Genomic DNA, 24,470 nt, shown 5'->3' on the forward strand with positions numbered 1-24,470 from the left:
AATAATTCTAGCAAATACAACATGACCAATATTCTTTCACTTCCTTATTTCTTGGAACGAAGAACAAAAACATCACATATATGGTCATTTTCAGAAGCACGTATGAAAACAGGACATGAAAACATGAAATCAAACTATGAGAGCATATATAACAACACTGATTATTCTATTATATTTGATAATATTATATATTGTATACATATTTATTTTCTAGGGCATATGTATGCACAGTGGCCATTAATCAGGAACACCTATCCACATAGAGCACTTTACAGGTGTACAAATCGCCTATCTATTGCTGCTTACAACGTTCTCTGCTTTTCAACAATATGATCACCACTGAAATTTTTTCTTTAAAACTTATTAAATCCTTTATTAAGCACTTTGTTAGTCTACCCTGCAAATGTACAAGTGAAGACTATACCTATGTGTAAATTGTTCTTTATAAATGGTCTGTCGCTGTCTTCTATTTGTCAATAATTGTGTACCCACAAAAATGACCTATATTGTCAAAGTAGCTGAGAAATTACAGACAGGTATATCTTTATATAAAGTATAAAGATAAAATAATATCTAACATAGATTCCTAGTAAGTTGGGCCACAAGTGGGAAGCTTCATTGTTTAAAATGTTAAGTTCATTCTTATTTTGTTTTTTTCCTTCTGCCGAAAGTTTCCTTACATATTTGCACAGGCGTTCGTGAAATGACGAGTGACAGGGTGTGGGTGTACTAAACCAGGTGGAACAGTCCAGGTGGAAGACTGGAACATTTATATTTATCCTTATCCCTTGGTTTCTAGGTGGCTCCTTTCTATACATAATAATTAAAAAATGTGTGAATAATGTACATTGATAAATTGGCTTACATACAAATCATACAAACTGATTTTGTTCATAAATTCTTTGCACTTTCTTTCCAGTTGAATGTCATATGGAGTCATAGGGATTGACGTCATTGAGGAAACCTCTTCATTTGCTACCTAACTGGTTGCCTAGCAACAGAATAGCACACCAGCTGATGGCTTTGCAAAATGTAAATGATCAAGGACTTCATGAAGGCGTGTTGCCTTGTGCAGCGCTCCAGGGCCTATTCAGTACTTCCAAATAAATCTACGTGTTCGTGAGCTAGGCATTCCATCGAAAATGTTAATTGTGTGGGTGTGACCCTGGTGATGGTGTGTTTTTGTGTTTGCTTCCACTGCTTACAATATATTTGACCTCAAAAATGGCACAAATCCATTTGATGGTCCTCAAAAATGGCAAATATTAGTTAAAGAAGAAAATAAAACAATCAGCGATCATAAATAATATTCATTCCAAAATAAAACAATCAGCTATCATAAATAATAATTTCAATAATTCAAGAATCTTAATGAATGTGCAATAATACATAGTCATGTAACATGGAAAAAATATTTATTTCAAGTGAACACATTTGGTAATGTACAAGCCAACATAGAATGCAAAATAAAAAGCGGTCAATGTATAAAAATGTGCTCCGGCATCTAAAACTAATTTTTTGAAATCCCTGATGAGATGAAATCCATCTGAGGTGAACAGAGGCTGAGGATCATTGCAATTCTAATGCATGCCAGTTACACCACTGAAGCAAAAAGCTCAATATTTTGTGTAAATCCGATCATTAATGCCTTCACTGTTTAAAGTTTTTATACAGAGGTGCCAACACTGAAAACAAGAAAATCCTAGTAGAGAGTTAAAAAAAAAAACCTGTTTTTTTTTCCTACTGGTACACAAATTCACATAAGATATAAAAAATCTGTGTGATATTTAGCCTCTCATGTCCCAGATACCCCAGCCACCAACCAACTGCCCCGTACCCACGGTGATATTTTTGGTTTTATAGCTGCTTTTTATCAAAAAGCAGAAAAGCGTGTTTTAAGTTGGCCAAAAAATAGCAAACCAGGCTAAACTATAGATGTTGGCACCCCTGTATACATCGCATTACATGATCCTTTAACCACACCTTCATATAGAGCACCAAGAAAACATTTCACTTTGTCCAGCTCTAAACTTACAAACCTTGCAAAAATTCTTCATCTTGACAACATAATGAGATCATTTTTTAAGACATGACATTAGGACACAGGGATTTGGGGACACACAGAAGGAATACAGAAAAATAAATTAGCATAGTTTAGGTTGTGGCACACAAAATACACAGTATATACAAACAGAGAGCACTTGAGAGAACAACAATTGGACATTCAGCTGTGAGATCACACATTATACTGTATGGCCTTTTATCTCATTTAACTTCACTTGGCCTGGCATTGATACAGATCTGTCCCAACTGAGGTTTTGATTTACAAATTCATAAATAATGGAACTTGAATATTGTTAGCAAAAACTCATTTTAAATTGATTACTTAGTATTTTGGAAGCAATTTATCAGAGAAACCTGAGCAGCATGATTTATTTATTTATCATGCTGCACTTCCCATTTTCCAGATTTCTTCATGTTCATTATGCATTTGAAAATTTAGTGCAATTTAATACAACATAGTTTTGTTTTATAACTATTTAAAAACATCAGTCCCTAAACCCATAGAGAGTAATAGTTTAAACTATAAATGTCAGATTTTGGGCATTTGTTCAAAAGCAAGCAAAACCGCTAAAGCATTATCTAAGAGGTTACGTTATATTTCCCAAAAGACTGCAAGTACAACGGTGAGAGCAAATTGGCCCCATTTCAATATCTTCCACAATCATAAATAATGTTGCCAAATCAGCTTAAAGCATAAGGGCATTGACAATATAGTTTTTCCACATTGACTGTACAGCAAACAACTATAGCTTGAGCATCTTCATATCAAGTTTATGATAAAACATTTACAGCAGTGTGGTGAGAGAAATGTCAGTTGTGCATTTCAGCATCAGTTATTGTTGCTCTAATCATATTTTACCACAAAGAAAAACAGATACAATGAACGTGATCTGAAATGGCATAAACAGCAAAGGAACAATCACACTTCTTACAAAACAACATTCATTTGAGCCTCAGTCAGAAAAATGGTACTTCTGCTCCGAAGTGAGTCATCATTTCATTAAAACAAGCATTCTGACATTGCATGGCCAGAACTATCAACATTTTATATGAACATCGTTGGCGAATTTGGCGCCATGTTTAAGACTCAAAAAAGTCTGTTAAGAAAAAAAAGTAAATAAAACAAAACTACAAAGTTTGTACTTGGAGGTTCCAGACCTTCATGTGTGAGTGTTGAGAAAATGAGCTGTTCAAATCACAGACAAATAGGCCAGGTTACACCATGCACTGCTAGGCGTTCGATGACAGGGCATGCATGCGTCCGTTATGAGGGTGGCGAGGATACTGACAGCCATGGACAGGGCATCCTCATTCTCATGAAGTGCATGATAGTCCATGTGTTTGCCTGGTGAGAACAGGGGAATGCTGGGAGACTATGGAAAGCGTCAGAATGGATACACTGATGCAGTAGAATCCTAGTGGAAAAGAAATAAAGAGCAGTCTCTGTGAAAGGTTGTCAGCATTTACCCAAAAAAAGCAATTAAAGCTTTTGTGTCCTATGATTAGGGTATTTTTCATAACCTAATCATAAATCAGCATTTAAAATCAAAATTTACTCACCTCCTCAAGTTAGGGATTATCCTGCTTTTGTGTCTACCAGTTGCATCTGCACATTAATGGGCATGGTCTCGCCCCCATATCCCCCCTTTGACTGCATTTGGTTTTGAATTGAGTTCACCTATTCAAAAGGCAAATAATTAGTACATGAAAAATGAACTACTAAACTATTTTATAGCTACTTACGTAAAATGAGCCTCATTTAGCAAACTAGATTTGAACATCTAAATCATTGACAGAAACAATTACACAAGAAATGATATTTATGAAGAAATTGGAGAATCCAAATTGTTTGTAAATTTACGTAAATATGGGAACTCACTCAAGTAAATAGAAAACTAAACCATATTACTGCAATTTTACATAACAATTACACTGTATTATATAAAAATCTTATTTATCTCAATTTCATACTAATTACTTTTGAGAAAGCAATGCAAAATAAATCCATAAATTAGGACTAGCCGATCAATCTAGAAAGAAGAACGGTTAGTGTGTGTTGACTGCAGGAGCTGAGTTATTAGAAGATTTTGCACTCTTTCAGTGTTAAGTTGTCATTTTAGCCATTCCAGCTTACTGAGCTTTGCCTTCTGTTTTGTGCATAACTAAATGTAAATAATCCTCACTGTGAAAATGCTTGTTGTAATTTAACATTTATGAACATATCAATGTAATTCTAAATCTAAAGTTATTCATTGAACTATACTTTTTTTTGTACGTGTTTATATTTCTTAAAAAAAAAAATCCATTTTATTCTGGTTAACTAAAGGTATAGTGACAATCTAAGTAACAGATTATTGTTACTGTTTTGATTATTGGTGAAACAAAGTAAATCAGATCAATGTAAATTATCTTACAGAGTCCATGCCGCTGAACAAATCTCCAGATCCCACATGGGCTGTGTGGACAAAGTTTGTGGGCTCACCAATCATACTCCTGTCAATGCGCCTCCGCCGTTTCTGCAGAGGAAATAGAACGCATGGCATCAAAATGATAAGCAACCACTCTTTAGCCAAATCTTCAGCTGTGTTTCTGTTTCTGATCTGTAATCGTGCCTTAGCACAACCTGCTGGATAAATTTAGTTATCTTAATCTAAAAAAAACAAATATTACACATGGAAACGATTTAAAAACATTACAGACTTTCCCATAAGAGACAAATTGTTAGCAAATCAGAAAATTGGGCAATGTGATTCTTATCCTTTACTTTAATAGGGCAATGGGTACAATTAATGCAGAGGCTTCTAGATGACGATATAGGAGCCTTGCACAATCAAGCTTGTAAAATCACACTTATGTAATGCACAGCTATGAGTTTAAATATCACATCTCTTTATAACTTATGGACAGTGGAGAGTCATTCACTGTTGGCTTGGCCTCTGAGAGATCAGCAGGTTAAAAGTCATCACTTGTAGCTTGATGTGAATGAGCACTACTTTTAGCATCAGAACCTCTTTTTTTTCCTGCTCAATCACCAGTCAGCTGCTATCTACAACCCATTTACCCAGTTGCTATGACGACCCAACATAGTGAAGCAATGGCATTTTACACTTCACTAGACCAGAAATGGCAAAACCTGCAGCTGCATCTTCCAACAAGCAATATAGTCTTTTTGAGTTCTAAATGCAATTGAACAACAGCGTGCCACTCAAACCTGTAGCCTGTTATAACAAACCTGTTATATACATTAGGAAAGGCTAATATGACAATATGCAGAATAATAAATATTTATTTTCAGTAATAAATATATTTTTGTCTATAAAAAAATATTGTTGAACTTAGCATTACTACATATTTATTTATGATATGTATATATTTATTGTGTTGCATATCGCCTGTTGTAGAAGTTTTATCAAATATTGTGACAGCTATTTATGCCACATCATTTAGCTGGAAATTTCATTAGCATTACCTGTGTAATTATGATTTCTTGCTTTTTAAAGATGTTCTACATCAAGTAGTCAAAACTGAATAAGCCATGCACAGCACTAGTGCTAAACTAGAACGTACAAACAGCTCTTTATTTGTTTTCATCCATCACTAAAGGCATGTGAAAATAGAAAGCACCTAAGGGTATTCTCCAAAGCTGGCCTTGTTCGCTTAATAACTACACAACCCCCTGACTTCCCTTTAATAAAAACAGATTTTTATAAAACAATGCCAAATCTGTTTTTAGTTAATGTACAGGCCTCCAACTAAGGATTTAACTATAAGGACTAACTTGCAATGTGCCAATTTGGCCTGCTGCTGGGGTTAAGGACAGGTTAAAAGAACACCTTTCTCCACTCAATGAAGCATTTTTATACTGACCAACACTGTATGATGATTGAAAATGTTCAATGCATCATTAACCCAGTTTTTGAGAAAGGCAGAGAAAACAAATCATTCCACCAAGGGATGAGCAATGGACCATAAATGTCAACGTGTAACTGGGAAATTGGTTCTGCTGGTCACTGAGAATTTGCTGATTCATTAATTAGGACACATGCAAAGGAAAACCACACACAACCAAAGAAGAACTGACCCAGAATCATCAATGACATATTAGCATGTGAGAGCACATGACACACTTACTCACACCTACACAAGACATCACATTTTTAAACCTTTTGCAATACCAAGACTAAATTCTCAAACTCTACAAGAAATGATGAAGAAAACATTTAAGACTAAAGCACACCCTGTAATGTGACTGTGACTCTTACATGGCTACCTCATCTATGAGGAAGCTGATTCACTTATACAATGGCAGGAATTCAAACAGCTCTAAAACGGGAACTTTAGAGGAAACAAGTCTAAACCAGCACAGCCATTGTGAGCTTGTTACATCCCCCAACAACACAGTCCTTGTCCTTGGTGAATTTTATCCAATTAACTTTTGTATGTATGTGGCACACAACTGTACAATGAATCAGTTCGCAAAGGCATTGACATTTGCAGAACCCTTCTGACATCTCTAGTAAAAAAATACAACACAACACAAGTCCAACTCAGCTCTTGTCATATACTCGTTGCCAGATATCTTTTTCATAACTTTATATTTTAATACACTTTTATACTTATTGTTTTGGTGGTAAAAAAAATGTTCCATTACTTTTTGGCCAAGGATGCTGGCGTCAACCTTCATGGTTTGCTGCAACAGATTTGTGTTGGAAACCTTTTTTTTTTTACTCCCATGAAAAAATCTAACCCTTATAACTGCATGCCAGTGCAAAGTTGCTGACCTTAAATCCTTCTGGCCAGTCTTACAGGTCTCGAGACTCTGTATACATTGAATATTTGTCTGTTGTTTCAACCAGAATGATCTTTAATCATGCTTAAAAGCTACAATATCAAACATCATGTACAATCTTCGGACAGAGGCCTACAGGCCTGGCCAGTGAACAAACCAGATTCTGGCTCCTTTGACCCACTCAAGAGAATGTAACCAGATACAATGCTGCCTCATTACATGCACTGCATCCCATCAGCGCCTCAGCCTTCCACTTAAACAACATCTGTCCTGTGGATTCCTGTTCTGCAAAGATCCTATCACCTCTTTATGTTTTACAATCAATATCATGATATATTGGGGTCATTATCATGACATGAAAATTGAATAATATTTGTACACGGTTAATGGACATTTAAATTTTTATGTCCTCTGCTTATTTTAAAGCTCAACCCAATTGACTAGATTTGAACGCTTACAAATAAACCACTAAGGCACTTTTAAAACTGTGAAAAAATGGGTGGAGTGGAAAATAGCTTTGAGTAAATCTTGATTACAAAACAACTGCAATTTATGTGCACTGAGTATCCTGAACAGGCCTTTTACTGCAGTAAAGAATGAGGCAACTTACAGGAGGGCAGAGAACGTGTCGTATTACTGCCTGATCATCTACATGTCTGTGGTCAACCACCGCAGAGGAAATGATCCAGACGGAGGTCTGTCACACTCTTACTGCATTCTGGTGCATGCTTATGACTGAATGCAGGTGCAGCCCAAACACACAAAGCAATGCATTTGGCTGTTTCAGTTCAATGACACTTCAGTAGAAATTACAACAACCTAAAAAAGTGCTGTTACTTTATGAGCAAAAGGTTAAAGTGAGCTCATAAATTGAGTTCCAAGACACAATGGTACTATAATGCTAGTGCAAACCATCTGTCTAAATTGCTTTAGCCATAAGGTCTCCTTTGGGCCATTATAAAGTAAACGAATTTTAAAAGAAATTCTAGGTCATGGTCAGTTTACATTCCAACCTGACAAATGTTAAATATGCCAGCTTCATCACCTGACTGCTAATAGCCAATAAGGTTCTCTTTCTGCCCCAAGTTTAACCATAAAATTAAAATTATTTATTATCTTATAAAACTCCATTTATTATTAATTGCAGGATGTAACATTTAAAAAGTGTCACTTCTGTTTACTATTGTTATAAAAAATGTAAAGCATTTAAACAGACATAACCATGGGTTTATGATTTATAATGGACTTTCAGTTTTTTTGAAGGTGTGTCTCCAGAATACAATGATTAAAAACAGATCTCAGCTTGATGTTTATGCCTTTCTTTCCCAGAAAATTCAAAAAATTTCTGAAATATGAGCTGCTACATTTAGATTCCAAATAGAAAGCATGAAATTCCTCTCAGCACATCTTGTAGGTGATCTTTGTACCATGATGTTTCATTTAGGTCTCAATGTCAGTTCTTATCCAACAGAAGATGACAGGTCTATCTAGGACGGACACACACACACACACACACACATCTCTTGAGGCAAACTGTGACCTAAATTAATGATCACCATATTCGAAAATAACACAGAAAATTAAGAAAAGAGGAAAACTCACAGCTGGTATGTGAGACACTGATTTGCATTAATAACTGTGTTTTTAATAGCCCAGCTTCCTGGAGCACATTGTCCTCTATATTACAGCTATTGTATTCAACTGTGACATTAGGCATTGGAAGACTACTAGGCACTGGGGGAATTCCACTTCCAATGATGATTACCTAAGTAAAGCAGGTACAACCCAAGGATGTTACTTAAGACTGTAGGGTTTTTTTTGGAAGCTTTCACTAGCTAGTTAGTATAAAATATAGCCTATGCTTTAAACTGTATTAAAGTCATACTATCCTGTCTATATGATTATGTGAAACTGTCTGTGGCATTCAAGTCAGAAAAGTTAGAAGTCAAAAAAAAATACATTTCCATTTACCTCACATGCTAAAGTAGATAACATATAATGTAAGCTTATAACCATGAATCATGCTGAATACAGGATTTATGAATCATGCGTTAAGTTGTTAAGTAATAACAAACTTGTTATTTTTGATTTTTGACATGATGCTAAAAACTCATAAGAAGTACTGTATAAGGAAATTGATCAAAATATGCAAAAACATCACAGTGCCGGAAATTTCCAAATCATTATAAATTCCATTCTTAGTCACTGTATTCGATTGAGATATTCATTTAAGCTCTGTCATACTAAAAAAGTACCTTTTCCACAAAAGATTATGACCAAAGATACCACCATTGTTAATACTTCACCACAAGTTAAACATTTCACCAATATTTGGATACATTTTGCTTGGCTACACAATAAGTGGGAGGTAAATGCGTCTGTTCAACATCATGTCAATATCACCAGTTTATGTTGGCTAATCCTACTGCATCACTCTGCAAATTTAACAAACAAAGGGCTTTGTATGCTCATTATTCGTGCTATACAATAGACCAGCAGAAGTTTTAAAGTCATATGAACTGGGTTTTCAATGTAGGGCTGCCAAGATTTTTGCTCATCTGTGCTGATTATAGTGAAAGCCAGTGAACACTTCAGATTCCTTACATGTTTTGGCCATAAAAGGCCTTGAGTGACATAACTCATCTCCTCCCTGTAACTGCAGAGCACCAGACAGGAGGAGTAACATGGAGATACACACCGCCTAGACCTAGAACACTTCAGACTATGAACATTGGAAAAACACTTGGCATTATCTAATATTGTCCCATTTATCTAATTGATATTATTTTATGATATAAATTAGTTTACCCATTTTAAAATAGTAAAGAAATTGAATTCATTTTAAACAGTAACACAAAACCACATTGACCTTTGTTCAGAAACCGAAATATTGTTCTTTTAAATATGTTCCATACCAAATGCAGTGTAGACTACATTCATCCTCTGATAGTCATGTCAATCCAGGTTTAACATGACAGACTGTCACAAATATGTAAACCGCAGAGCAAGAATACTTAATGACAGAAACACTGCTCACAGTCAAATCCAAATCAAACCTATCTTTCTCAAAATGTATAGAAAAACTGAGGAAAACTGAAAATTGAAAAACAAAGCTCTCATTAGGAGAACTAGTTAATCTTGTTCAGTTATTTTTAGATGTGCTCTGAATGTAGAAGTATGCAAGGCTATTTATATGCATCTTATCAATATGGAGGCAAGTGTAGACAAATTGGTGCCTGAAGTCTCAAGCTCCTATGAGGTGATGGAATAGCTTTACAGACTAAGCTAAGAGCTTAGCCTGAATAAAACTACAATGATGCAAAGAAAAAAAAGGAAAAGAAAAAAAAATACACTTGGTCACTCTGACACCCGCACATACTTCCTTCAGCAGTGTAAACAACAGTAGCTGTACACACACACACGCCTTATTCTTATGTATCGTTTCGTGAAAAGAAACCTTGTGCTAGATCTGCACAGGTGCTGCTCAATAACCAGCAAGCACTTCCTGTTTTCTGTGGTATGAATGCATCTCTGGAGACAAGGCACGAGTGGCTTACCGGCTGTGGCTGCTCAGCAATACAGCAATTGAAGCACAACCAGAATTCGCTCATGATTAGCAGTCCTAAAGTGCTGCCGTGCCAGCGTTTGCAGAGGGTGTGAAGGGGCCAAGGGAAGAGACGGAAAAGAGCACGCCGGGCTCAGCAGGCCTGGCACAGTGGACCTTGATGTTTCTTAGTTGAAGGTGCTGGATGTAAATGATTTTCTCAGACAAATCAGCTCTGAGAGAAACACATACACACAGCCACAGACAGAGGCCCTCTTTGCTGTGCTTTCATGGGCAATCTCAGACCTGCAACACAAAAAAGGGAAACATGAATATTTTATAGACTTACAGGCTGACACAGATGTGCACACATGTGCTTACTGTATATAGATGAGAAAAAAAAAACAGGAAACGTAACAGAAAACTGCACAGACTGTTGTGATAGCACATGTGTATGAACAGACAATGCTAACTTCTGGTTTCACTTTGTCACACCACCAGCGTTAATTACTGTAGTAACTTGTTATGTCTCCTGCTTCAAGGGGAAATTAATTAGTGTTGTTGTCCTTTAGTGTGCAATTATACTAATATGCATGTTCACATGAACACCAAGAGGCTGGTCTACTGGAAAACAGAAGCCTATTCACCGCCAACAGCGGGCCATTTAGAACTAGCTGGATGTAAGCCATAACTGATACATGCACTAAGCACAGACTCTGCATCAAGCCGACTGAACCAGCTTTAAAAATCTTTAAAAAGACAAAGGATTATCGCCTATTTCATTTCCTCACTGACTATAGGTCATGATAAATGATGCGGATGCCAGGACTATTAGATTCAAATAAATAAATTAAAGTCTTAATGACATACATGACATACACATACAACAGTGGTCAGTTTCTGAGGATAAGACAAGTACAGTAGATCAAGCATTGAACACTCTTACATGTCATCACTACAGTATGTTAGTGTGAGGAATGATTCATCATACAAACAATATCTGGCCCTTTTCCATGAATGGAAAAGGATGGAAATTTTGCATCATTGAAGATTTGTGGGTAAATGGTGGTTCTGTGGTTAAGGGTTTGGCCTACAGATCAAAATGTCATTAGTTTGAATCTTGTCACAACTATAGCTACTGCAGGTCAATCCCTAAGTCTGTCTCAATTAAATAAGTCAATGTGCATAGAAAATACAAAGTGTTTCTATACCTTTGCTTTACACTGGTATACCAAAGATTGTCAACGCAGGGAATCTTAATTACATCAGTGACTTCTATGGACTATGATATATATACCACAGCTATTTGCAAATGGTTACAATTTTGTAATATTGCATATTTAAACCTCATATAGATAAATTGAATGTTTTAAAACATCCAAGAATCCAAGTTTGTTTGTCAGCGTCTTAGCTTGTCACTGAGAAACCAGTAAAGACAAAGTCCAGAAGACTAGCAGAAAACTGAGTGAGTTACTAGAAACAATAATGCATTAGAATGAGAGCTTTAATATAATCCTATCATTTACCTTACCACCAAGACTACTGTAAGATTTATGCCTTTATAGAAATTAATTCACACATTTTGAATCAAGTCAAGAGTGTTAAAAAATTTAACATCCAAACCTTATGATTTAATAATTCTGAAATGGTAAAAACATATTAACTACACAACCAAAAGCAAGTACTGACCTCTGGTAATATGGCAGTACACTGTCACCAAAAAGTGCATCTCTACTATCCAGTTCTTCTTTCAGGCTGCCTCATTTTCTCTTACTGAAAGTCAGTAGTTTTTGCACTGAGAAAATATAACTAAGCTGTCACTGGAGCTGACAGTCAGCCTTTCTTTGACGTGTGCAGGCCAGAGATAAGAATGGACAAACCCACTACATAAGGCCTTTTTACTCCTACAGTACACTCCCACACAGGCTACAAATGAGAGGAGTATATAGCAGAACCCTGCTATCCACTCAAAAAAATCTCATTTGGTATGTGGTTATTACTGCTTAGAGTGCTGGGTTCTAGCCATTAACCCTGCATTCTGAGCAAAAGTCAGTGTTAGATTTTTATTACTGCAATACACATCCACTCAAGAGCTGAAACCTTCAACCAACCTCATTAAAATGTCCTGTAGCCAAGCACTGGGATTTTTTAAACCAAAAGCATGTTTGTTGCTCACCTGCCCCATATGAAAAAAAGTTTTACATGTTTTCCCCAGGTCTAAATGGATTTCCCAGGTTCTGCAGTTTTCCTTCCAAAAGTATGCCATGCTGAAGTGGTTACAGTAAACTTTCAAGAGTGTGAATGAGTGTATGAATGAATGTGCATAAGTGCCCTGCAGTGGAGTGACGTCCCATCTAAGGTGTATTTCCACCTTACACATAGTGTTCTTGGGATAGACTCTGGATACTGTCTTTGACCAGGATAAAGTGTTTACTGAAGATGAATAAATAAATGAACAATTCTGTTCTGCTGAGTTTGAATGTGGAGATGTCATTTATTTCTGTCTCTCTGTAAATGGGTCTCAGTGCTTGTCCCAGTGAATGTAGTCACTATTCCAATAAGTGCTCGACTGCTGTGAACGCCGAGAGACATCCCGGTGACATGTTTCTGGGCGTGCCGCTTACAAGATGTAAGCAACGTGGAAAGGATTTGACTGATGAACTTAAATAGAGTTCTCAAGTGACAAGCTGCCACATGGGAATTATTACTTAAGAGAGAGGAAAGTAGCATGAATCATCACTGAGTTTACAAGCTTTAAGATTTACCACAAAAACGCAAGTCTAAGGAGTTTTTGAAGAACAGCAGTGTATTGTAACTAAATATTCTACCAAATCAACCGAAAATTAGCAATGTAGCCGTTGAAATTTATGGAGTGACAGTAAGTCAAGTCATTCCTACTCTCTGTACAGTAACTGCTCTACTAACTTTGATATAGATCAGTTAAAAATAACTAGATTATGATATGACAACTCAATAACGATTTATCTATCATACACGTGCTACATTTAAAGATACTTTATTCAAAAGATTGGTTAACTGAAATCAAGTAATTTCATGAATACAAGAGTCAAATGTACCATTCATTCTACTTAAAGAACACCCTGTGCAGTCAAATCTCACATCCTGGCCTTAGAAGAGAAGCTTTGTGACAGAGCTCAGCCTGAGACATGTGGGCCAAATATGTATGTAAATGAGTTCTGAAGCTGCACGACCTCCATCTTCTTATGCTAAAATTATCTGTTCTTTTCCGGGCTCCTTTGATTCCTTCACTGATGTGCCTGTGTCTGTTACCCCTCTCTACTGTAGCCTTCATCCTGGAATCATCTACAAAAATATGCCTGCAGTTCAGAAATTAAAGCTTTGGATAAGTATGAAAGAAGGACTGGGTAACCAAAATGCTGTGCTTACTCTAAACTCTAAACCAACACGAGCATCTAATGAAGGTTTGGATTATCAGAGCCAACTGAAAGATGTCTTCAAGAGCCCCAGCAAATAGCTAATCAAACAAAACACTAACTGCTGATTAAAGGATTAAACAAACATACTAGCTTAAGCTATTTGGAATGCACTACTATTACATGGAGAGGTGGGGTATTGATATTATTATGGGAGAATTTATAAGATTTGAAGTCTGAATTCTTTCTGTCAACCATTTTTCTGCAAGCACTTGAAAGATTAATCCATATTTTACCTTCTATAAAATGACCAGTAGAAATAACCACAGGTAATGTGTAGTCTACCTGTATTGCCATGCTGGTAAAAATTAGCTTTTACAAATGAGGTTTTAATCCTAAATGAGGATTAAGACAAACAAGCTACTGGGTTTCCAGCACATGAGTACATACATCCCAGCATACACTGAGTACATACATAATGATCAAGTGCTATGTGCACTACATGAACCACTTATTATAATGAGTCAAGTTTTTTTTTAAGTTAATCCCACAAAACCCAGCAAAACAACATAAAAAACCAAGTCTAAATTCTTATCAAAGGTTTAGGTACCTTACTACAAGCAGATGCTCAGGAATAAACAAAGGATACGATCGACAAAAAGATCCATTACTCTAAGCACTGCTTACAGAGTCACTTTCACAAAAGACGCCCAAGAAAGAATTCATTAGACATGTAGGAATGGAAGAGGAGAGGCAGAGTTTGTCGCTCTTAGTATGAATGACGGACTGATACAGCCGTTACTTCTGGTGCTTACTTGACCCTGTTGGAGGAGGAGAGGGGACAGTTTGCCTGGCCTGGATGTCAGAACAGAAGCATCAGAGATGTCCACAGAGAAAAACGCTTTAGTGGTCAACCATAGTGAACAGATTGGGTGATAAGATTTTCCATAAGAGAGAGCCAGCCAAGCAAGAAAAACTGCTGAGCAAAACCAGCATCACTAAGTGAGACTCAAAATGTGAAAAAAAAAAGCATGCATAAACTCCAGGACTAAACCTGCACTGCCTCTACCATAGGACCTGCACATTAAAACTGAATGATGCTCATCATTAAATGATAAACCCCAAAAAACTGTATTGTTTGTAACTCCATAAACTGACCGCTTAACGCCCAAAAATATTATGAGTATATATATATATATATATATATATATATATATATATATATGCTGCAGAACGTAACAGATGCAAAACAATGCAATCATTACTCACCCTCCACTACTGAAATGTGAGTGTAGCACAGCAGGTTGTGCGAGAGAGCGCTATGAAGTGACGGGCTCCGAGTGCACTTCACTCTGCAGGAGGCCTTTGTCCCTCACTCAGTTACGGATCAGTGGCCAAGTGGCATTCACTAACTCCATCACCAAACCCTTCCACAAAAAGATTCTGCATGCTCCTGAACTAAGCCCTGCCTCCAGCCCCACCCCTTTCCCTTATTCCACGGAACACTAAATTTCATGTAACCATGATACTACCTATGTGTATATAAGCATTATTGTATTTAAACTTCAATTTAATGTGCCAGGAACATCAATTCTGGGAACACACAAATAACAGCAAAACTTCATTCTTTATAATACAGCATCATATAAGCTCATTTCAGCTTAAAATTCTTTTCTTAACAGCAAATAAAGTGATTTTTGATTAAACTTTTATTAAAAACTTTACAGTACATCCGTCCCTTGCTGAATTCAAGCAATACACAGAGTTTTAATAAAGAAGAAAAACTATACATTAAAAGCCATGCTGTTCTGGTGAAGCATTAGCCAAACCGATACACTGTGAACGATACACTGTGAAAATCACAACACAGAAGTACCTGATCAGACACCATCACAAATGTTTTTTGTTCAAAGAGAGCAAACCCTGATACTCATTTTGCCAGCCTCTTTTCCTGTAACAATTGGCCGCCTTGTTGCTGGAGGACAGCCCTCAATTCTTCTATCCGAGGTCTTGTTGCCACAGCAGCCACTAACCACTGAGGAAGGGGGTTTGTATGATTGTAAGAGATCACAATAGACCCCCATTCCCAAATCTCCCTCCTTCTGTCTCACACTCCCTGTCTGCCTCTTTAAATGTGTTTAACAGTGGGCTCAACTCACAATTTCCATACAAATGACTCACACATTGTGACTGCTATAAGATTTCATGAAGGAGACTTCACCAATTAACTTTGTAAAAGTTACTAAACTATACAGAAAGAACAAGATGGTTTTGAAACAATAAAGAACAGGTGACAAGTCCAAGTTACTTACTGAATGATAATTTTTTGTAAGTACATAGAAGCTTGTAGACTTGGTTCATCTACTTGAGGTGAAACCCTCAATTTTAGTGAAAATAGCATGATTAGTGTGGAGGGTTAGTAATACTAAAAAGAAGCATACTCAAAAAGCAGGCTGCAACCTCACAGAAGAAGATTCCTACAATAACTAACATTCCTACGTGGATTTTGAGCTCAAAATGTTTTAATTCTGGTACGACAAAGATTGAGCTCCACCATTAGAGATTAGAGAATAGCCATTTTCTCAGGACCTGTCTCTTTAATGTTGCAGTTAAATGCTTGCTAAAACAACTCCTTTTTAGGGCCTAATCATCATTGCACACACTGTTTCTTGAAATAGTTTGGAATAGCTTTATCATTATTCATACAAGAGTCTATTATGATCTTCAAACCTTGATAGCAGCTTTATTGCAGATACAGCACTTTGCACATGGAGCACTGTTGGGAGCTTATGATGACCATATGGCACTGGCGTAACATCTCTAATCTTTCACAAGATTAACTTCTTGCATCAGCTGGTTACGCAACAGATAATAACCATGGATTTAAGGAGTTATAAAGCATAGACTGAGTAATTTATGATGTACTAAAACCCTGGATTACAGAAAAACAATTACACACCATAAGAACTAAGAATCAAAACCTTTCATTTTAAATGTGTCTATACTTCCATAATTCCTGTTTTACTCATTACATAGTCCTTTATAAATTGTCACATTTCCTGAAAGCAGCGAAACATTGAAACTCTTCAAATTTTTTTGCAAAAGCTGTGCAGTTCAATCCAATGTTCAGTTCAAGTTTTCTGCTGAAGTTCTGCTATGCTACGCATTAGTGTCCTTTCCTCCCCTTCTTGATTCTAATTACTTTCAGACAGCGGTCAACAATTTTCTGCTGAAATTCTGATTTACTAAGCATTAGTCTAAATGCACAAGCACAATGTGAATTCTCACTTAAAGGAAAGTCATTCTTAAATAGTCATGAATCTCTCTATGTACACCACTGCATCTGGCAAAGATGCTGACATTCAGCCACACAGGAAGGGGCAGTATAACAGTACAGAACCCATTACGCAAAAGAAGCCTGACCATCTGTGGTGTCCGCAGAGCTCTTTCCATGGACTGAGCCTGGCAGAGTACTGAACTGAACTCTTCATCTATGTTCTTTTCGTATCCGAATCTGCCATGCTGCTTCACTCAAAATTTTCCTTGTTTTCCCATTACTCATACATTTTTTATTACCCTGTATATTGCATGGGTGCATTTTAGAAATCTTTTCCCTCATTTTCCCTGACATTACCATGTACTGTAGTTGCCCTATAAACCACAAATATCTGGATTAATTTAAAGCCTAATCGCTTAACCGATCCCCAAATAAGTCATAATCAAAGGGTTAGATTACATTCATATTGTAGGAAGAGTGTTAAATGGCACACAGAACACCAAAGAGAACAAAAGAAACAAATAAGGAAGAAAAGAACATAAGATATATGGAGAGAAATAGTAGAAGGCAAACCTCTCAGTAAATAAAGTTTGTAATGACAGACTTATTTACGTCTTTTGCCAGGTTAACTGAAAAATTAATTATTAAACATTAATTTAATATGTACATACAGCACAAATCCTGCAGTCTCCTTGTGTAACTTACCCTCAGCTGCCTCAAGACAGTCAGCTGCTGAGTTTGAGCTATCTGTTTGAGCCAGACAGGGAAGTAGCACATGAAAATAATGGAATAAAGGCACAGTTCCCCTTAAATACAAGGCTACAAGATGAAACATATCGGTTAACTTTTTGTTTATTGTTACAAGAAAACCCACATCACGTTGCAGCTGAGCTATTCCAGACGTCACGCTAAGACTGCCACATTTGTGTGTTATATAGCAGGAAAGCAGCTGGGACGCATCCAAAATCTCTATACTTGTCATGCTAGGGGCCACTATGGTGATGTCATACTTCTTTGGGTTAGCAGCACCACTCAAGACAAGCTGCTAATGTTTGGGAGTACAATCACAAGACCATGGAGTCACAGGGTATATAAAACCCCATGCAAATAACTATAACCAAAGTGATGACTTTATGTAGCACGTCTCAAGGCATTATGATAAAAAATTATGTACAGGATTCACTGAAACTTAGAAGCCATCTTATATACAGATATTAAACACACCAAAACACAAGGTTCAAAAAGGCTACTGAATGCAATAAACATGACCCAAAACTGTACTTATACGTCTTCATTGTCACAATATTGCTTAGCTGTTTGCTTATTCACAAAAAGAAACAGAGGCTGATTTTCAGTTAAATAATAATATTATTTTTCAATAATAACTATAGGATATTTGAATACACTCAATGCTAGCTGTAGTTTGCTAGTAAGCAGCTTGGATGGACTCTACAAAACCTGAAGAAAACGGTGTGTGGTAAGGATAACTCCTGACTTTGAGCACAACAGTGGTATAAGGCACTAGATGTTTAGTCATTTGTTAAAGAAGGGTTATATGGGTTTTACAAAAGCAACCTATGCTCAGATATCTTGCATAATTCCTCTAAAGTGTCCTTTATTATGCTTGTTATTTAAGATATCAGTGTTTGTTTTTTATAGAATGGACAGATATACTAATCATATGTTTATTTACATGTTTATGAAAAGTTAATCTTATGATATTACAAATACAGTATATTCATGAAGAAAGAACAGCCAGTAGGATTTTTAGCAAAGCACAATTTCCTTTCATTATGGGACTTCATTATGGGACTTCACTGCCTTTGAAAGATGAAAGTGAATGTGGTCTACGAAGTCACTTAAAACCTGATGTACTCTGACTAAAAGAAAAAAAACATGCCATGAACCTACCGCTCTCTCTGACCTACATTTCCTCTCACAGTTATAAACTCCACATCTTTGCCACATGTAATAAGAAGGAGTTAAAAAAAAGCAGTATTAGGCTATACTACAATAGTCTACTATCATATTGGTATAATATTCTAAGATTATAGTCTTATTCTCAAAAAACAAAGTCCTTATAAATGCAAGTTTGAATATTATCTTGATGTACTATGGATATTACCGTGATAAATGATGAAACAGTGCCTGGCTCAGAGAGGTTCTGAAAACACTAAAGAAAGATATCTCAACCTTTAAGCTGCAAAATAAAACAGAAACTGCTTCATGCATTTTTTCAACCCTGGAGCTTGCATGGGGCAATGCTTTTGCCACAAATACCACCAAAGACAGATTTGCACTTTTGTAGCATGCAATAGTGTTGTTAGGTATTTTCCCCTATCAAATGCCATCAGTGGCAGAATGTTCTGGTTAGTTATTTACATACATTGCTATTATCATACACTCTAAAGCAGCATATAGCAAGTAGGTTACAAATATACTCAAAAGATAGTATGAAAATATAATCTGAAATAAAATATCTTACAATTACTGTAATATTTTCCTAGGAAACCTCTGCCCTCTGTCAAGCCGAGCTAACTGAGGTAGAACTCTTTTCTAATAGCTAATTAGTCAATTTGTCCTGTTCCTTTCAAGGCTTCTTCCTAATACCATCTCAGGGATTTTTTTCCTTGACACCTTCAACTCTGTCTTGGAATGCAAACTTTTTTCTGGAATTAAAATATTTCTGTAAAGCTGATTTTTGACAATGTCTGCTCTTTCAAGTGCTATACAAAGACAATTGAACTGAACTGAATGGATGCATGATTTCTACAGATGCTTCCAAATTGAAATTACTGGATTTTTAAGAAATTATCTTCTACAAAATGCGGAAGTGGGCACCAGGTGCAAGTAAGACATTTATTAAATCAATAGGGTTTTTGTGGTTCACAATTTAGTACACTGGACTAATACCTAAGGTTCAATACCAAAAAAAAAAAGGGGGGGACGGGGACGGGACGGGACAAAAAGTTAGGTAAATGAACATGCTTTAGAGCAGTGTGGCACTACTTGATGCTATAACTACACTAAAAGCTTCTCAATCCTGCTGCCTGCTTGCACTACAGTTGCCAACCTTAAGAGTTTTTCTTGAAGGTGCAAACATGTTGTGCTTAATTAGAATTTTTTTAGAAGAGGATAATAATTATACTTATTCATTCACTTTTAATCTGCATCAAAGCACTTAACAAGTCAGCATATGTTGTAACATTATGTTAGCTGAAATGTTAGCACAAGTGAATAGGCAAGCAAAACACTAACTGGGCAAATACACTGTTGATTGCCTGGTTGAATTTATCACAATGATTATATAATTTTTCCTGATTTCATAATGACACATTATACCAATTTTTAATTGCCGCACTTCTCAACAAAATAATCCTGATGGTAGCTAACAAATAGCCAAAGGCTATGTACGTTTTCTGTAAGTATGTACAGAAAACGTACATATGTCCAAAGTCCCATAAATACATTTCAACTTTACTAATAAGAACTATATCATCAGTGTTGGGGATACAACATTTATTGAGGTTTATGTTCCAACACATTAGATCCGTTGCAGTTAATGGCCAGGTTCGGGCATGTTTGAGCACTGAAATCACCAAACTGGGAATGGCAGTAGATAAGAGTTTGGGCACTGTTCTACAAAGCAGAATACACATCTTTGTAGGTGTAGGCAGCAGAGTACCATGTTAATAAGAGACTGGATTAAAAATGTAGCAAAGCATATTTCCCAATGCAATTTCATTAAAAAGAGGTATTCCAACTATCTGCAGATTCAGCTAGCCTGACCTGACAAGCAAATTTTCATTACATGAGGAATGCAACATAACAGTTGTTACAATTGCAGTCATAACAGAATGTTGCAAGTAAGTGATGCGTTACATGCTGTTAAGCTCAGTAAATGGAAGTGACTACTGTGCCTTTTTAATAAAGTAAGCATTTCATGAAACATTTTACAACCACAAAGTTTGACCCAATTCCTTATTATGAACCATGACAGAAAGCAGAAACACATAAGTACATGTTTTTGTCTTTTGGGAGTCTACCTGGAACAACCACTTCATTCTGTTTATTCCAGTTCCAACTAAATGGATTAAGAATCTCTATTTCACCAATTCCACTTCATGTTAACCAAAACCTGCACTTAAAATGGATAATTGGCAGTGAACCACCATGGACTGTGTGAGCTGCCACCAATTATATATATTATAGATTATATGGCTCTTTATATAAAGTTCAATTATGTTACAGTGTACAGATCCCAGCAGGACTGAGGTCAGAGTTTTGACTCAGTTGATGGACAGGGTGTGAATACGTAATTCTTTGGTTGTTTTTCCAGCCCAAGATGACAAGTGCGGCTTTCCAGATGTGAGGATTTAGAGTTTAAACCACTTCCTCATAAGCCCGTTCTCTCAGTCTCAAGGTAGTGATATAAAACACACATCACACTCAGTTTGTAATGAATAGTCTTGGGAAAGTACAGCACTTTTTTTATTTTATTTTATTTATTTTTTTCTATTTAAGTTACTGAAAGCACATCAAGTGGAGCATTAAATGTATGCTTCTCTGCTATAATTAGGACATTAGAGTACATAGATTATGAAGCTCTGCTTATTGACACTTAGTTGTGTTCATTTCTTGAGTACAGACTGGGTGTTGCCTGGTTGCATCAGGTAGACTTTTGTTTGCGGAAAAAAATTCAATTTTTATTCAGAAATGTCTCCTAGTTTCTGATGAAGCTTAAATTGTAAACATATGCTTTGCATGAACTTAGGCTGCCAAAATGAAAGGAAAACTGCAGTGCCACAAAGTAGGGGACAAGTTCCAAGATACATTTACATGCTGAATCTCTGACTGAACATAGATGTCTTAAACATGGAAAGATCTCTTAAAGGGAAACACATGGGGTCTAAATTAGATTACAGGGTTTCAGAGAGCCCTGCAGGTTTTAGTAAAACCCAGTGCTTAACAACATAACATTAGTCATGTGTATGAATGTGCTTACCTGCATCACTATGGTCATGTAAAAAAATAAGATTAGAGAGCTTCTCATGTGTTTCTTAGAGGCACCCTGCAGCATGGCTAATAATTTTGGCCTCACTCAGTTAAGGAAACATGGTGATAACTGGTTAGTTATCAAATGCAAGACAAGAGTTCACTTTTTAATCAAGCAACATGACCATTGCTTAACCTAAGTTTCAAATTCCTCTAAATTTGCACTGATCTGATGAATTAAGAAATCCCAAATTGGTTCTAGGTTGAAGGTGACCATTTGTTTATGCTAGCACCTAACACTATTCAAATACAAAGGGCATATTTTGTGACTAATGTAGATGGGCCAGTCCATACTGTTTGTCAAGACATTTTATAAATTAGGAAAGCTGTGCATGTTTTTATAAAAGACCAAGGAACCTAATTAAATATTTATGGAAGTAGGAAATGAAGGTATACTATGGGAGAAAACCTGAGATTGTTGTCCTCTTTCCATCATGGTATACTGGTATAGATAAGCTAGAAAAGGAAAGTAACGTATCATGTACTTTCAATGTGTTAGACCAACATATAAAACGTCATATTTAATTTGTTTTCTAAGTTATATACAAATAGTGTAATATAGTAAAAATTGCTAAAATAATTTTGCCAGATATTGTACTATGATGTTTTTCCACATTTACCCCATGTAATAAAACGGCATGGAGTACAGAAGGTGCTTTGAAAGTACACTTCTGAGAAGAAAAATTCTGTACGGCTTGGACACTTCTAGACGTTGGATTTTCCATCCAACACAAAAATGACTCAATGGGCCTACAGAAAACAAGCTGGATCTCGATTCATCATGGGCTCTGAAGACATAGAAATAATAAAGGATCAACCATGTTTTATGAATAAACCATTCAGGTGAAACAGATGGAGAAAAAGTGTCAACGTGTGTTTATGGTGCCTGCCCATGGACTGTCGAGGGTGTTGTCCCAATTCATACCCAGCATTTCCAGGATGGGTCCTGAATTCACTGCAAGCCTGGCCAGTATAAAGCAGTTATTAAAGATAAATGCTGGATGAGTAAATAAACATCATCCATCATGTCCACTTATAATGTATAAATTACTTTTTTCTTTCCTCAACTAACATTAACAAGTGTCATTGATAGAATTTCATTATTTTGATAATTTAGTCACTTAATCTTTGTAGCAGAAAATGTACCATACATTTGAACAGGTACGTATGCTTTAAAATAAAAGACATAAAATAACCATCTATGACAGGATTATTAGGTATCTATTGTCTTCCCTATTGGTGATTTAAGAAATGTGCAAATGTTCAAGTAAGACTAAACCTCTTACGTAATTTCACTGTATTACAGACAATGACTTCTGGGCTCAATGGTGTGCTTCAGTTGGTTGCAGAAAACATACATTATTAGTAGTTTTTCCATTTTGATTAGTTACAGATACCGTGTCAGAGTGTGACAATTTCTCATACAGCCATCATGTAAATATACATACATCTCAGAATCAGAGCAGGTGAATTAATTACCAGCCCAGATGCTGCCTGACAGGATGTGCCAACTAACCTGGACCTAATATTGTATTCACTCACACGTGTCTATCTAATTCGTGTCAAAACAGAGTATTTTTAATTGAATTACTGTTTATGATGGAGTCATTTTTATATCTCGTTGCGTTTTCTCATATTGCTATTATTAGTAATGGCACAAAGCATGTACATGTCTCGACTGCAAAGCAGAAGGCCTACATTGGATTTCCAAACGTTACATAAAATTCATCTTTAAAGAAGAAATAAATCATCAGGTGCAAGAACAGCCTAATTGTTCTTTAAATGGTATGGCATAACAATCCTTAAAAAAAATCTATACCAAAATGTTCGTGAAAAACACGACTGACAAAGGACCTGGTGCTTAGAATTAAAAGGTTAACCAAACACAGAAATGAGCATCTTTGAATCACGCACATCCTCCTGCACTGACATTTCCAGGCTGCTTCCAGGAAAGACGATCAATTAAACCGGTTCCTTACCTATTCGGACGTTTCCTCGAGCGCACGATGGTCGTCCCTGTTTGTTCTGCACACAGGCACAGAGATTTCACCTGTGATGTTCTATACAGCGTGCACTGATTTATTTATTTATTTTTTTTACACCCGCCCCGACACCGGGCAGCACGAGGACACGGGGACAAAAAAATCAGGGATCAGTGCCCGTCTTGTCACGACCGAATTCAGCAATAAATGACTGCACCCGGTTAAAAGAGAAAGGAGCCGCTATGGATAAACACTCCCATCAACGCTAAGGAGGTGTGCCGTTAATCAAAGGTGTGAATACAGCGCCGACTACAGATCACAGCTTCTCAAACATTTTGTAGCCAATTTTCTGTAAAATAAACCC

At 36.4% G+C, this 24,470-nt stretch overlaps 1 protein-coding gene across 3 annotated transcripts; it reads right to left on the minus strand.

Moving 5' to 3' along the window:
* Positions 1-1,398: 1,398 nt before the first annotated feature.
* cdc42se2 (CDC42 small effector 2) lies at positions 1,399-24,311 on the minus strand. Of its 3 annotated transcripts, none has more exons than XM_060896688.1 (5): positions 24,104-24,311; positions 10,411-10,703; positions 4,479-4,580; positions 3,625-3,742; positions 1,399-3,479 (listed from the first exon to the last, which is right to left on the minus strand). In XM_060896688.1, the coding sequence occupies exons 2-4, from the start codon at positions 10,462-10,464 to the stop codon at positions 3,641-3,643; spliced, it is 258 nt and encodes an 85-aa protein (XP_060752671.1). In that variant the 5' UTR covers positions 10,465-10,703; positions 24,104-24,311; the 3' UTR covers positions 1,399-3,479; positions 3,625-3,640. The 3 variants fall into 3 exon arrangements, with proteins under 3 accessions (XP_060752671.1, XP_060752673.1, XP_060752672.1); XM_060896690.1 differs by lacking the exon at positions 24,104-24,311 and adding an exon at positions 17,775-17,863; XM_060896689.1 differs by lacking the exon at positions 24,104-24,311 and adding an exon at positions 12,087-12,247.
* Positions 24,312-24,470: the final 159 nt, after the last annotated feature.

Source organism: Tachysurus vachellii, chromosome 20, assembly GCF_030014155.1.
Source record: "Tachysurus vachellii isolate PV-2020 chromosome 20, HZAU_Pvac_v1, whole genome shotgun sequence".
NCBI classification, from domain to species: domain Eukaryota; kingdom Metazoa; phylum Chordata; class Actinopteri; order Siluriformes; family Bagridae; genus Tachysurus; species Tachysurus vachellii.